The 15216-nt window shown below is 52.3% G+C and overlaps 4 protein-coding genes across 4 annotated transcripts; 1 reads left to right on the top strand and 3 right to left on the bottom strand.

Moving 5' to 3' along the window:
- Positions 1-776: 776 nt before the first annotated feature.
- On the top strand, positions 777-2166 carry LOC111079718 (pyruvate dehydrogenase E1 component subunit alpha, mitochondrial-like). Its single transcript, XM_022374989.2, has one exon. It carries the CDS (start codon positions 816-818, stop codon positions 2103-2105), a length of 1290 nt encoding a protein of 429 aa, XP_022230681.2. The 5' UTR covers positions 777-815; the 3' UTR covers positions 2106-2166.
- Positions 2167-4126: 1960 nt separating this feature from the next.
- On the bottom strand, positions 4127-4842 carry LOC111079198 (40S ribosomal protein S26). The gene is made up of 2 exons (XM_022374271.2): positions 4745-4842; positions 4127-4672 (listed from the first exon to the last, which is right to left on the bottom strand). The coding sequence occupies exon 2, from the start codon at positions 4659-4661 to the stop codon at positions 4317-4319; it is 345 nt and encodes a 114-aa protein (XP_022229963.2). The 5' UTR covers positions 4662-4672; positions 4745-4842; the 3' UTR covers positions 4127-4316.
- A 175-nt stretch (positions 4843-5017) lies between these two features.
- Positions 5018-9501, bottom strand: LOC111079191 (pre-mRNA-splicing factor CWC22 homolog). The gene is made up of 3 exons (XM_022374259.2): positions 8631-9501; positions 7276-8563; positions 5018-7206 (listed from the first exon to the last, which is right to left on the bottom strand). Exons 1-3 carry the CDS (start codon positions 9396-9398, stop codon positions 5201-5203), a joined length of 4062 nt encoding a protein of 1353 aa, XP_022229951.2. The 5' UTR covers positions 9399-9501; the 3' UTR covers positions 5018-5200.
- A 557-nt stretch (positions 9502-10058) lies between these two features.
- On the bottom strand, positions 10059-14907 carry LOC111080713 (leucine-rich PPR motif-containing protein, mitochondrial). The gene is given in 6 exon segments (XM_022376505.2): positions 10059-10725; positions 10790-12484; positions 12545-13859; positions 13938-14255; positions 14257-14464; positions 14665-14907. Coding segments are annotated over 6 exon segments (4215 nt in total). The 5' UTR covers positions 14805-14907; the 3' UTR covers positions 10059-10186.
- Positions 14908-15216: the final 309 nt, after the last annotated feature.

Below are 15216 nucleotides of genomic sequence, written 5' to 3' on the forward strand. Positions count from 1 at the left end.
GCTGCTTCTGCTCCTGGCCCTGGCCCTGGCCCTGCTGTATCCCTTTGTTGTTTGTGGATGCTGTGTTGCTGTTTTCTGGTGTGCCCAATTGCCTTTAAATTGTACCGAGTGTTAAGTGGCGCACGTTAAAAAAACATTTAACGTTTTTATTTACGATTCACAGAGTTTTACCAGCAGCAGCAACAGCAAAAGCACCAAAAAAAAATATATATATGTGTGTGGGGACAGTGAAAGTGTTTTGTTCTGGCCATGGCATTAGGTACTCGCAAAAAAGAAAAAATGTATAAAAAATGAGAAGGATATTGGAATTGTAAGTGAATGGGTGGAGGAGGCTGACTCGCAGAGGGACAAAATATAGCGGAAATTAAAGTAAAAAATATGGCATGGGCACTCATGAAAGAGTGGAATCGATAGAGCGAACAGACAGAGCCAGAGACAAAGCGACAATTGTGAGTGGAAAGTGGAAAGTGTAGAAAAAAGTGTGCAAGTGCAAAAGGTTATCCACAGGCCGACAATGAAAACCATAGAATGCTGAAACAATTGAGGTATATAGTACACGTGTCTCTGTTACAGGCAATTGAAAGGGGCTTCAACTGGATGTGAATATGCACAGAAAATGGTTGTATATTTTGTAGTATTTATGCGGCCCCCGAGAATATAAATAGAGGGCTGAGCAACGCACATAAATGTCCATTTAATACGATTGTTGTAGGCTGTATTTATCATTAGATTGATCTGCGTAAACTCTGCCGCCCAGTAGGCTCCCGTAATTTTCTGTTGGCAGCTTCTTACACATTTGAATTAAACGTATTAAAATGTTGAAGTTAGCCAACAAAATTCCCAGCCGACTGGTAAATCGTCTGCTGTTGCGCTTCTCCTCAGCTCAGCTGTCGCGTCCGCTGGCGCCATGTGCCGGCGACACCGCAGCAGAAACTGAGGAAACGGAAGCCCATGCCATGCCCCATCTCCAGCCCCATCCCCAGGAGATGGAACTTGGGGACGAGTATCGGGTGGTGTCGCTGCCGAAGGACTTCAAGCTGCATCGCCTGAATGCAGGACCCGAGCGGGTGGTGGCCATTAGGAAGTCGCAGGCCATGGAGTACTACCGCCAGCTGGTGACCGTGCGGAACCTAGAGTCGGCTGCCTCGAAGCTCTACAAGGAGCAGTTGGTGCGCGGCTTCTGCCACCTGTATGTCGGCCAGGAGGCCTGTGCCGTGGGCATTCGAGCGGCGATGCGGAGCAACGATAAGCTCATCACCGGCTACCGTGTCCACGGCTGGGCCTACATGATGGGCGTCTCCGCTCAGGGCGTGCTGGCGGAGCTGACGGGTCGACGCAGTGGCTGTTCCGGCGGCAAGGGCGGCTCCATGCACATGTACGGCCGGAATTTCTATGGCGGCACAGGGATTGTGGGCGACCAGGTGCCCCTGGGCGCTGGCCTGGCGCTCACGAGCAAGTATCTGCAGGATGGCGGCGTCTGTCTGGCCCTCTACGGCGACGGTGCCGCCAATCAGGGCCAGGTCTTTGAGTGCTTCAACATGGCGCTGCTGTGGCAGCTGCCGCTGATCTTCGTCTGCGAGAACAACAACTATGGCATGGGCACCAGCTCGCAGCGGGCTGCCTCCAACACAAGTTACTACACGCGCGGAGACCTCCTGCCGGGCATCTGGGTGGATGGCCAGGATGTGCTGGCCGTGCGCAGTGCCACGGAATTCGCCATCAAGCATGCCCAGATAAATGGTCCCATACTGCTGGAGCTGTGCACCTATCGCTATGGGGGCCACTCGATGTCCGATCCGGGCACCAGCTACCGCACACGCGAGGAGGTGCAAAAGGTGCGCCAGCAAAGCGATCCGATCCAGGGCTTTCGTGATCTCTGCCTGGATGAGCAGATCCTCTCGGCGGACGAGCTGCACGAGATCAGTCAAGTGGCGCGTCTCGAGATGGAGGTGGCCACGCGTGCCGCCCGCAAGGATGATGAGCCGCCGCTGTCGCATCTCTGGAGCGATGTCTATGCGGGCGCCTTCCAGGGGAAGCTGCGCGGCGTTCGGGCCCTGGAACTGGAGCATGAGAACACAAAGGATGTACGCGATGAAGAGAATTAAACGGGGGGTTCTTGGAGGTTGCATCACAAAATTGTTGGTTGTTGAATAAAGTCTGTTAAGTCTCGCTCTCTCTGTCTCTCTCTCTCTCTCTGCTCTTCATAACTTTCATTAACCCTTGGGTGACCCTTTCTGGCAGCCTTCGCTCGTTCGTGAGTTCTATTTAATTTATGCTAAATGATCAACGGCTGCTGCTGCTTATGTCTACGTTTTATTTGCACAGCAAAACGAAAACAATAATTCAGCACCCAGCGCCTGGAACACTGAACTGCTGCTGCTGCTGAACAAGCGGAAAAGAAGCAAAAACTCCTCGAAGGCTCGAGGAACAAATGGCAAGAAGGGGTAAACAGGAAGGAAGGAAGAGGAAGTGCACACACATACACACACACGCATGTGACCCCCATTGTGGGGGTCGGTCTCAACCCCACCGAACTCTCATTTGCCTTTGCGCTCACGTCTGTGTAATTTATGCCAAAGAAAAAATAGTATTGCCTGGACATACCCTGCAACTCATTGAGTATAATGGGTATGCGGAAACACAGGAAGTGTTGGAGAGGTTCACGAAAAGGTTGTAAGTATTTCTTGGACTAGAGGCAACACCTTAAGATACGTTTATTATCTGTACAATCATTGTACGACATGTGCATTGAAAAGTAATTGTAGAAAATTATCTTTCTCCTATTTAACATCTATTTGATACCATATCTAGGCCAGAATTATAATGAAAATTGTTTAGGGACGAACCAGGGGGTTTCTGTTTCAACATATGCAAATACCATTTTCTATTCCTTGAACTAAATGTGCGTAAGGGGTACAACTAAAGTCGAGTCTCACTCGTCTAGCTACAACCATCGTACATGTACATGTACATATACATCACTTTCTACATGCACAGTTGCGTCTAGATTTTCTTCTCACAGTCGCACCACAACCACAAGCCAACAGTTCCTTCAGCATAATTTCCTATAGCCCTAATTATAACGTGAAGATTCACTCGAATCAAGAATTTATATCAATTGTCGTATATAAAGTTGCGCAAGTGGTTATAAAACTTTTCTACATGCAATGTAAAATATGTACGCGTATTTCCTGCACTGTTCAGTGGCGCCACGTCACGTTCAGAACTTCGTAGCGGCTGTTTTCAGAACTATGACACTTTACCCATTTGCTACATGCACTTTGTTTTTGTTACTTTTTTTTTTGCTGTGGCCCACAACACAAATAAAGCCACCAACGAACACGTCTTGATGCCACATAAGCCGGTTTCCCCGACCTATCTTATGCATTTTTCCTTATAAGAATTTCAGGCAGATTTGTTCTACAGTTGAATCCATTTTCCCCTCTCACTTGGGTTAAGAGTTGGAAAATTGGCGGCACATCACAGAATTCCCGCCCATTTAAAGCAGAAATTGCAGAAATCAAACGAGAACTAAATAATAAACTATAAAGAACATGAGAAATAGAGGTATTTAGCCAGCAGTGGTATCAAATATTTACACTTTGAATTGGGAATAGTATAAAGCCCTCAAGAGGCGTCTAAATGTTGGATTATTTCAGCCAAGACATTTCCGTTCCACAACTAAAACTTAGATTCTACAGGCTCATAAAGTCGATGAACTCCTGGCCACACAAATTCTCACTTGCTCATAATCTGACCATATTGATTCTGATATAGGATCAGACTATATATATTTTATGATCAGAATATAGGAGGATATATGATTCACTTGCTGCCCAAACTAAAGGCACAAAAGCAGCTATTTAAAGGCTTAAACCCGGGCTTAACAATCACCAGAAAGTAATGAAATGAAAACTGCTGCTCATTCTGGTCTGCTCCACGGGGAAAGTAGGGGGAACAGGTGCCGGATATGAGATATCACAGACGACTGACTACGCGCCGCCGCATCCGTTCAGGAAACAGTTGGATGCTGCTGCTGCTGCTGATGGATGTGCACTCATGAGAAGCTCCACTCCAGCTCCACTTTCTTGCTGTCCCACGGAAAACCACTAAAATGTATTTGATATTCGGGTGTAATGTAAAAACTGGATGCTTATATTTCGTCTGCTTCTCGCCGGTTAGACCAGTGCCATATCGAAAACTTTTTCTAGTTTTAAGTTGATGGATTCTAGTTGATTATTTGCTGCTGCTGCTGTTGTTGTTGGTGTGTAGCAGCCGCCATAAGCATCCCGTTTCTCCAGTTAAGATGAAAAAGTTTACTTCCTATTCTGGTTGTTGCGGGCCATGTCCTTGGGGAAGGAGCGGAGTGGCGGCGTACGGATGCGACGTGCCTCACGGGAACGATTGCGCACCACCTTGGAGTGAATTGCGCACGACACGCAGTAATGCAATTTGGCGTAGAGTTTGGGGAGCACGTACGAGTCCCAGATGCTGGCCTCGGTGATGTCGCGCACAGCAGCCGCCTCCACAATGTTGCGGATGACAAACTTCTTGATCGCCTTGTCCTTGGGCACGCAGCGGGCACAGTTGGTGCAGCGCACGGGCTTCACATGGCCGCGATTGTGCTTGTTCCGCCCTCCGTTACGGCGCTTCTTGGTCATTTTGTTTTCAGCTGCACAATGATCGGGGTACATTCATTAGCATTTGCCGCATATTTATTTCACCGGATGGCACTCATAATTACCTTATTTATCAATTTGAAAATCCACCAAGTGAAATCCGCGTGTTCACGCTAGACGACACTTATGCGAAAAGGGAGTTGCCAGGCCAAAATTTTCCTGACTTGGGGGTGCACAGGTGGCAGCCCTATTTCAGCGTTGCTTTGATTTGAATTTCAGAGTTGCTCAAAACAGCTGTGCTCAATGGGCGTTCACGTTGGGCAGCAGTGGCATAGCCGTTGAGTGCTGCCATCTTTCATTTGCATTTAAAATTTAATTCCATTAATTTATTGTGTAAATCGTGTAATAAAATTTGTTTATTTTTGCAGTTGTTTTGTTTTTAGTACATTTACATTTGTTATAGCAACTTGGATGCGGTTCTTTGTACACAGTTTACATAAAAATATTTAAAAAAAAATATTTGCATGTGGGTGAATTTTTGTTGTCGTTTTACAGTCTAGACTCTAGAGATATCTATCAACCTATCCTCGCCCCTTGGACACGCGCTTGTGTGAGCTGCGTTCGCGCTCCTTTCGGCTGCTGCGATCCTGCTCACGGGAACGTTCGCGATTGCGTGGCTGGTCACGATCTCGCTCACGGTCACGGTCACGGTCTCGATTGTCACGCCGTTCGTAGTCCCGGTCACGTTCACGATTCCTTTCCGGCTCACGGTTTCGTTCACGATCACTGCCGATGCGGCCTCCTCTCTCGCTGCAGCGGCTTTCTGCCACACCACGACGTCCTCCGGAGTCTCCACGGCGTCCAGTGGAGTCCCCACGACGGCCACGAGAGTCTCCACGACGGCCACGTGAGTCTCCACGCAGACCACCGGACTCACCACGACGCACATCTCGTTCAGCTCGCCGCTCCGGCTGTCTTTCGTGGGCGGATGGGAATGATGGCTCCCGATGCTTCCGGGCGCCATTTCCATTCATCTGTTGCTGATGACGCTCCTGCTCACGCCCCATGGGTGGTCCCTCCAGGTTGAACCCATCGCTGTCCTCCTTGCGGGCCTTGAATTTGTTGTTGTTGTTGTTGTTGCTGTTGTGGTTGCTCTTCTCCTGGCGCTGAATCTTGGACGGTGGCTGGCCATCGCTGTCGTCGGCGCTGCTCGAGGCCGCCTCTGAGGCGGACGAGGATGTGGAGGAGGCGGCCTTGCTGCTTTCGGAGCTGCTGCTGGAACTGGAGCTCTCCTGGTGGTGCTTACGCTTGCGTTTCGACTTCTTTTTGGCGGCCTTTTTCTTCTCCTTTTCGCGCTTCTTTTTCTCCTCGCGCTCGCGCTCCTTCTCCCGCTCTTTGTCCTTTTCCTTTTTGGACTTCTTCTTTTTGTCCTTTTTATCCTTCGACTTTTTCAGCTCTGCCTTTCGCTGCTTTTTGGGCTTCTTCTTGCGCTTCTCCTTGCGTTTACGCTTTCGCTGTGGCTCCGACTCGGAGCTGGACGATTCGCTGTCGCTGTCCTCGTCGCTGGTGCTCGACTTTTGCTCCTCCTCATCCTCGCTGGAACTGTTGCTGCTGCTGCTGCTGGAACTCGAAGACGAGCCGGTGGAGGAGTTAACCACGGCAATGGGTGCTGCTCCCGCCAATGCTGATGCTGCTGCTGCTGCTGGTGCTGTTCCTGGTTCGCGGAAAGGATTCCCGCCCGTGGACAGCAGCTCTGAATTGATGGCGGGCACTGCCTTGGGCGCTGTCTTCAGGAAACGCCGCAGATCATCGGTGAGTCCGCCCAAACCAATCGACGTGAAGAAGTTAATGGAGAATCGAGTGTTGCGGGGATTATCCTTGGGAAAGAGACCCGCCAGGCTCTCCACCAGCACCTCCTCCTTGAGCTTGGAGTTGAGTTTGCCCAGGCCCATGTATTCGGCGAGCTCCTGGAACAGAATCTTGATGAAAATGCGACTCGATGAGGTGGTATCGTCCTCGTTCAGCAGCACACAGTCCAGCACGTCCCAGCTGATGGAATCGGTGAAGAGCAGATGGGCAAAGAACTTGCTCACGTTCCGCAGCCGATTCGTGTCCAGGCGATGCGTCGTCTGGTAGGTGTCCTTGAAGATCTCCTCGAAGGGCGGTATGTACATGCGGTTAATGTTGCAGAAACGCTGCGCCAACAGGCCGTAGAACTTCTCGTAGGTCCGCTGCTCCGCACAGCAGTCGAGGAACATGTGACACAGCTCCACCTCCTGACCAGGCTTCAGCTCCATTTTCATCAGCTTGTGGGCGCACTCCTCGTAATCCAAACTGGAGTTGATGGTCAGATAGATGGTGCGCCGCAGGGCAATCAGATTGGTCTCCGTGTTGTCAATAATATCCCCAGCATCGGTCTTTTTGCCGACATCGCCATCCGAGTTGTCATCGCCATCCGAATCGCTGTCCGAATCGGAGCCCGAGCCAGAGCCCGAACCGCTGCCATCGTCGCTGCCGAGAATTTCGGCGCTCAGACCCTTGTATTTGTCTTCGTTTTCGGCAAAGTTCTCATCGAATTTGAAGACATCTAAATGGTGATTACAATGGGGGTAAGGATTAGCGAGGGATTGCCGTGGGGATTAGCTGCATTACTCACTCAGTATATCCTCCGTTTCGGTGGCCTCGTCCAGCATCATCAGATGCGTAAACTGTTCGTCCTCCTCCACCAGCTCTAGCTCCGAAACTATGGCCAGATGATCCTTGAAGCCGTCCTTGCGCACCTGAAACAGCACCTCGATCATGTACTGGACGCGCTTGTCCAGCTTGCCCTCGTGCAGGATGTTGCGCAGCATCTCAAAGATGGCGCCAATGCCCTTGGACGAGACCTCCGTCAGCTTCATGCCGCTCTCCTTGAGAAAGGAAATGGCCACCTCCACGGAATCATCGGTGGGCGTCTCCACGAGCAGCGTGAGAATCTCCAGTGCCAAAATCTCGTGGGCCACACGCTGATTCACCAGATGGGCAATGAAACGCGTCGACGACATGCACACGAGCTTGTCGTTGCGGCGAAAGGCGCGACGAAACTGAATGACCAGACGCTTGAGCAGCAGCTCGCCGATATTCGGGAATTTCGAATTGATGATGGCCACCAGGGCGGCATAGACGTGCGTGAAGGTGGGCGAGGCGGCCTGGGCCTGAATGATGCTCCGCGAGAGCAGGCCACGGCCACGGACAATGTTCTCACGCAGCAATTCGCGGGTAATGATGGCGATATTCGTCACATTCACCTTGTTGATGTAGCCGTGGATGGACTTCTTGAGCGCCTCCCAGGCGATGCGCTGATACGCAGCCGATGCCTTGTCCGTGATGCCCTCCTGCAGCAGTCGGAGCTTCGCTGGCGGTATGTAGGCGCCGCCGGTGCGCGATGTCAGCACATCGACGGTGCGACGCTGGCGTTCGGTGATCTTGGCCGTGGGATTTGTGACCGTGGAATTGTCCGCGATGGCGGAGCCTGCCCGCTTGGAGCCGCCACTCGAGCTGGAGCGTCGCTTGTCGCTGGACCTGCGCCTGGATCTCTCACGCGAGTCGTCGCGTCGACTGCTGCGTGACTTTTCCTTGCGACGACGGTCCTCGCGCTCCTTGGCACGCACCTCGTCGCGTTTGTCGCGCTCCTCGTGCCGCTTCTGACGCTCGCGACGTCTGCGCTCCAAGGAGCTGGAGCGGCGACGCTTGGGACTTTTGCTGCGACTGCGTGTCCGGGTGCGTGTGCGACGTGGTCGCCGGTTTTTCGGCGAGCGGCTGCGGCTGGCACTGCGTCGCCGGTTGCGACTCTTTTCATCGCCACTGCGGCTACGTTTGCGCACTTCGCTGGCCAGCGGCTGCTTGGGCACAGCCACAGACGCCACCGACGCAGGCGGCGGCACAACATCGTCGTCGTCGTCCTTCTGGTATAGAAGGATTTGCCATGAGTTTTTCTTTCAGTGTATATTTCTGTGTGGGGTAAAAACTTACATCAGTTATTTCGCCCTCTTCGATGTGATTCGATGGACTGGCAGCTGCTGGTGGTGGTGCTGCTGCTGTGGCTGCTTTGGCCGCTTTGGCCTCTCCATTGGTGGTCACGGAATGATCTTTATCAGGTTCCGCCTCCGCCTCCGCCTCTGACTGCGGTTTCTCCTCGGAATTAGTCACAGTTGAGGCAGCGGCCGCGACGGCTTCCAAAGGTTGCTGCGGGGCAGCAGCTGTTTCGGTTTTTGTTTCCGCTTCACTTGATTTTGTTATAGCTTCCTCTTCTTTTTCTGCTGCTGGCTGGGCTGTTGCTGCTGCTTCTGCTTCTGCTTTTTCCACGCCAGCCACAGACGTGTCAACAGCAACAGCAACAGCCGCAGCTGTGGCAGAGTCAACATTGGCTTGTTTTTCCGGCTGCTCTGCTGCTGCGGTTTGTTGCTGCTGCTTTTGCTGCTCCTTTTTTGTTGGTTCCTCTTTTTGTGGCTCTTTCTTGTCCACATCTTTCGGTGCCTGGCCCTCCTTCTGTTGTGGCGGCTCCACCACGGCCAGGGGGGAATCATTTGATACTTCTGCCGGCGTCAGTTTTGCCTTCTTCTGTCCCAGCTCTTCTTCTTGCTCTTGTTCTTCCTGCCCGCTCGACCGACGACTGCGGCTGCGGCTGCCAGCATCACTTTTGGAGGCACTGCCGCTGCCACTGCTGGAGGAGCTGCTCGAGGAGCCACTGCTGCTGCTGGAGCCACTGCTCGAATCACTTTCTGCGTCGCTTTCACCCATGTTGAGTGAGGCCTTGATTCTTGATTGCAGTGGAAAGGAAAAACTACTTTTGTGAAAATTTATTTGACAGGCAAAACGTTGGCAACGGTGTGACCGCGGACTTGTCGATGAAAAACATACCGCCTGACCCTCAGAAATATACCCAAATATACCATCTCATTTTCATGAAATACCGTAAATATACTGAGGGCAAAAACGAACTTAACCCACTTAGCCCCCGATCTTTTTAAGCAAATTAACATATTGAGTTAGGCCGCGGAAACGAATGGCGTTTTAAATGCAACATCCTTCTTCTTTACCTGCAAAAAACAACAGTGTATCTTTCACCTGAGCTGCGCTAATATTTTTCAAGTTTCCTAATATTCGTGCGTATATTTAAATATCCGCTGCTCGAAAAAGGGTTAATCGTACATGTCTGGAAATCATATTCCTCGATTGTGAAATTCGCTTTAATATTACTAGCTAGCTAGGACTTTTAACACTTGACATATCATTTTATCCGATAGATAAACCAATTTTCTACCAGATTGGCTGTTTCTGAAGACTCCTTTTTACTGGATTATTTCTAAAATAAGTTAAAAAAAAAAAAACGGCCAAAGCAAATGCGATCTAAATCATAAATTAATCTAAAATAAGAAGAATCAACCTGAAGGCGCACTTGCAACAACGAAAACTAAACATATATTTCTTTAGTTTACAATCATCAATATTATCCATAGTAAATACTTAAAATAAAATTAATTACAAAGGTTTAAGGCTGATTCCCCGAATCAAATCTAAATCTGAATTTAATTTGCCGGTTTTGGTGGCACAGTTTCGGGTAACTTCGGCGACACATCATCGTCGCTGTCCGACGAGGAAGAGGAGGACGAGGATGAATCAGCCTTGGACACTTTCTTCTCGGGTATCGAATAGGGGAACTTCAGATCCTTCTCCTCCGCGGCCACCTTGAGCCTCAGCAGTGCCGTGCGATTGATATTCTCCAGTGAGACATCCTTCACGGCATTCGACAGCACATCGAGGGCCTTTTCGTGCTGCCCCTTGGTCGTTTGGATGTCAATCAGGCAGGAGTAGGCATTGCCAATGGCGCCCTCGGAGATTTTGCTATCCCTCAGCTGCGAAATGACCGACGTGGCCAGCTTCTCGTCCTGCTGCTCGCGTGCCGTCTGCAGCACACGCTGGAACATCAGACGCGGCAACTGCGACAGATGCTTGTCCCAGATCTCCTTGGAGGCCGCCTCCTGCCCGCTGGATATCAAATGCATCCACAGCACATTCATCGGCCCCAATTGATTGTGGGCCGCGTATTTCTCCGCCAGCGCTTGATCTGTACAAAAGGGAAAATCACATTTAAATGGCTGCTAAATCCTGCCGCAGGGATCTCCACTTACATTGCGGCAACAGTTCGGGATGCTTGTCGAGTATGCCAACGGCGCCGCCACGCGGGAACTTCTCCGCCTGCTTGGCCGCCTCCTCGGGCGTCTTGGCGGTGTCAATCTCTGCGCTCAGCTGCTTGAGGAACGGCTCCGCCTTGCCGGCCACAATGTTGGCGTGGCAGAAACGATTGTCAAACGACACCAGACGCTTCTGCTCTTCGTTCAGCTGCTTGCCAATCTTCGCGAGCGTCTCCAGATCCCCCGCAGCGGCAATTTTGTTCAAATAGAACCGGAAGATCTTCAGCTGCGGATGCAGGCCATCGGCGAGCACTTCCTCCACATATTTGGTGGCCTCCGTGAGGCGATCGTCGCGCACCAGCAGCTCAATCAGTCGCGAAGTGTCCAGTATGTTGATCTTGTCGGTGGCTGCCAGGCTCTGTTTGTGGCTGATGGCTGCATCCGTATCGTTGGCCAGCAGTGCCTTGCGGAAGCCAGATTTGTGGGAGATGGGCCTGGGCGTAGTCTCCTGCTTGGCTGCTGGCTGCTCCCTCTTGCCGGAGGACTGCTCCTTGGGCGTCTCTGTCTGGGTTTGCTCTTGCTTTTGGGCCGCCCTGCTCCTTCGCGATTGCTGCTGCGTTTCGGGCACCACAAAGGGCACATCAATGTTCTTGCGCCTCAGAATCTCCGCCAGCTTCAGCAGGAACGCATCGGTGGGCAGCAGCGTCTCCTCCTGCATTTTGGTCCACAAGCCGAGAGCCTTTTCGGCCTCATCGGCCTTGTCGTAGCTGAGCAAGAGCGTGTAATAGATCTTGTTGCGATCAATGTGTCCCAGGTCTTTGGTGGCTTCGACGAGACCCTCGAGGGGCTGCAGCAGACCCTCGTTGCGATAGCGATCGCAGGCACTGCTGATCCTTTGGGGGCGTGTGCGCAGGCCAGGTGTCTCCAGGATCTTCCTCGCTTGACGCACGCGTCCGCATTCCACAAAGGAGAAGACCAAATCGTACAAGCTGTTCACCTCGCCATGGATGCCCGTGCTCAGATCGGTCAGGCGCTGCAGATTGATGGCGTCCTCCTTCTGGATGAGGCGGCACGACAGCTCATTCTTCCAGGGCGTCACCTTGTACGTGTGGCAGATCTCCTCGAACGTTTCAATCGCCTTGGGTATGTCGTCCTTCACCAGATGCACCTTGATCAGTGGTCCCAGCAGCACATTGGTGGGCACAATGTAGTTGGCGGCCACCAGCGCATCGAACAGGCGCCGCAGCTTCTCCGGCTGACCGGCCTCGGCGATGGCATTGAGCACACGCCACACGGTGCTCACGTAGTTGAAGCTGCCATCGGTGTCGCTGATGGGTGCATCCTTTTTGTTCTCTTCCAGCAGCTTGAACGCCTCCTCCACACGCTCCTCCTGCAGCAGCAGATCCGCCAGGTGCACCGTCTTCAGGTTATCCAACTGGAATGTCGGCTCCTTGGCCCTCAGCTTCGTGTAGACATCGAGCGCCTCCGAGCTGCGCTTGTGATGCGTATACAGATCCACCAGCTGCGCATGGCTGCCTAGTGGCACCTGAAACTTTTCCGTTTCCAGTTTTTCCATGACCTGCAGCGTCTTTTCAATGTTCTGGGAACGGAAGCAGGCACTCAGGAGCTGCCTTTTGATGTTGTTTGCATTCTCGCCCTTGGCCTCCACATTTGTAATAAAACGTTCCAGTTCTGTGGGAGATGACAAAGGGGTTAAGGGGGGGGGATCCACAGTGTGTTTCCATTACTCACCATCGATGGAGAGGGAGACCAATGTTCGCTTGCCGCTGCTTGGCAGTGCCGTTGGCTCCAGCTCGCCGGAGCTAAGTTTTCCCAGCAATTCGGAAATCTTTGGCGTCATTTCGGCGCCCAGTTGGTCCGAGAGCTGTGTGGCCCTTGCGCTGCTGATGGACAGGCCCTGCTTGACCAGCCCTTGGAGGATCTTCTCCAGCGTGGCCACACGATCGCGATTGAAGTAGTTGCTTGCCTCCTGCACAATGCTACCCACCACATCGGGTATGTTCTTCTCCGTAGCTGCTGCTGCTGCTGCTGCCTCTCCCTGTTCGGCCTCCTCCTCTTTGCCAGCGGGGCGCTGCTGCAGTCCCTCGTGGATCTGTCGCAGGCAGCGAATAAAGGCGGAAAAGTCATTCGTGTGGCTGAGGGCGAGGATCAGTGGCTGCCTGAACAGCACGGGTACATAGTAGGCTCTGTTCTGCTCCATAATCTTGGCGGCATCGGCAATCTGATGCGTGACCAGAGCGGCATAGACAGCTGAGGTGACGGCCGTGGAATTGGAAACGCCAGCATCCCGCAGGGCAGTGATGACACGCTCCCAGTTCTTCTCCTTGAGGCTGGGTATCACATAGTCCCTGATCGTTTCCGAGTTGGGAGGCACTGCGAACTCCTGCTGCATGCGACGGACAATCTCCAGCACCTGATTCGACTCCACCGAGCAGATGAGCGGCCAGAAGTAGTGCTGCCGGATGGGCAGACCGGCGTTCTTCATCTCCTTGAGCAGCGGCAGGGCATTGTTCACCACGCCATTGGTCAGACCCGCCTCCGTGGCAATGGACAGGGCCTTGGGGTTGAGTCCCTCTGCCTGGAGCGTCTTGCAGATGGTCAGAATCTTCTCCACGGGTCGATTGGCCTTCACCATTTGGCGTATGAAGAAGGCGCCCACATCCACGGGCTCGCCGTTCACGCGATTCGAACGTGGCATCACGCGCAGTATCTGCAGACCCACATCCTCGTGACCCTTGTTGACGAGGCGCAGGATCACATTGACGGCATCCTGATTGAAGCCCGGCGAGATGTGCAACTTGGCGAGCAGCTCATCCACCTTATCGCCATTGCCGTTCACCGCCAGGGCGTACACAGTGTCCAGCAGATCCTTGTCCTGCAAGATGATCTCCTTCTGGTCGCATTCCGTGAGGGTCTCCTGCAAAGCAGCCAGATCCCCATGACGCGCAAAGGCGCAGAGCAGCGTCGTATAAGTGTCGGCACTGGGCTCCAGGCCGGCCTGCTTCATCACCGCCAGAATGCCTTTGGCAGACTCCAAATCGTTGGCCTACACACGGGGGGGTTGGGGAGCATACGGATAAAGATAAATAAAATATAACCCCCTCAGAGGTTCCACTCCACTCACCTGCGAATGTCCCAGTATCAGCGAATTGAAAACATTCTCATTCACTGGCAAACTTTTGCCCCGCATAAACTCCAGGATTCTGGTGGCACCCTCGATGTCGCCCTGCTGGCAATAGCGAGCAATCAGCCGCTGATATGTCACGCGGTTCGGCTCGATGCCCTTGGCCTCGATCTCGGCAAGGAAATCGGTGGGCGCAAACGGATGCTCGTTCTCCAGATAGACGCGCAGCAGCGCATTGTAGTGCGAGATGTCCATGGGCACATTGAGGGCATTCAGCGTCTTCCAGATCTCCTGCACCAGGGCTGTGCGCACCTCCGGGCAGCTCCTCGGGCACCAGATTGCCGCAGCAGCGTATGACCATCAGGGATTGCGAACTGGTGGCCGTGCGGTGTGTGCGTATCTCATCGAGGATTTCCTCCAGATCCCGTCGCGATATGCGCCCGATGCGTCGCACATCGTGGTCCAGGCGGCGAATCTGCTTGTCGAGATTCAGCTCTGCCTTGGCGGCGGCATTGGTAGCGAAGCCACTGAGAGGGAAAACACAAGCGAATGTTCCAGATGAGATCGAGGTTATGTAAACAGTTTTACAATCTTTTTTCCAATGAATATACAAGAAGAATCCCGTATACAGCACCCCCTCTGGGTGCCGCGTGGGGTTCTCCCACTTTTCTCTTTTAGATTTTCATGAAATTCCTGTGTCATTGCGTAATGGGCGGCCGGCACTTACCTCTGGAACTGGCCGCATATGCATGGTGCACTTGTCAGCAGATTGCTCGCCTCGTTCTCGCGCACCGAGCTGACCAGCACATTACGTGTGAAGCCCGCAAAGTAGCGCAACAGTTTCCCCGTACGCAGTATGGAAGCCATTGTTTCGAGTCGGTTTTAATTAATAAATTCGAAATTTATTATTTAAAAAATCTGAAATCAGCAGGCGCACGAGTTCGGTGTGACCAAAAGGCAAAATCCCGACGAACGTGTCACGACATGTCCAAAGCGCGTGCTCATTTTTGCGTTTCAATCAACACTTTTTAAAATTTGATTTTTTAAAATTATATTTAATATTAATATAAAGCCGGCGGTTTGTGTACTGGTCAGGTTTCTTCGGATATGCTAGTTTCTTCATCCGACCAGGCTTTGCCGGTCGCAAAGGGCCCACAGCTTGTTGCTGGTCCTGGGATGACGCATTGCTGGTCGCAGCAGTGGCACTGGCTCCAGCCTTGCTCGTATCCATCTTGTCCTGTGCAGTGTAGTGCGTAGTCCTGGAAAGTCCTGTCAGTGG

Source organism: Drosophila obscura, unplaced genomic scaffold (assembly GCF_018151105.1).
Source record: "Drosophila obscura isolate BZ-5 IFL unplaced genomic scaffold, ASM1815110v1 contig_36, whole genome shotgun sequence".
NCBI classification, from domain to species: domain Eukaryota; kingdom Metazoa; phylum Arthropoda; class Insecta; order Diptera; family Drosophilidae; genus Drosophila; species Drosophila obscura.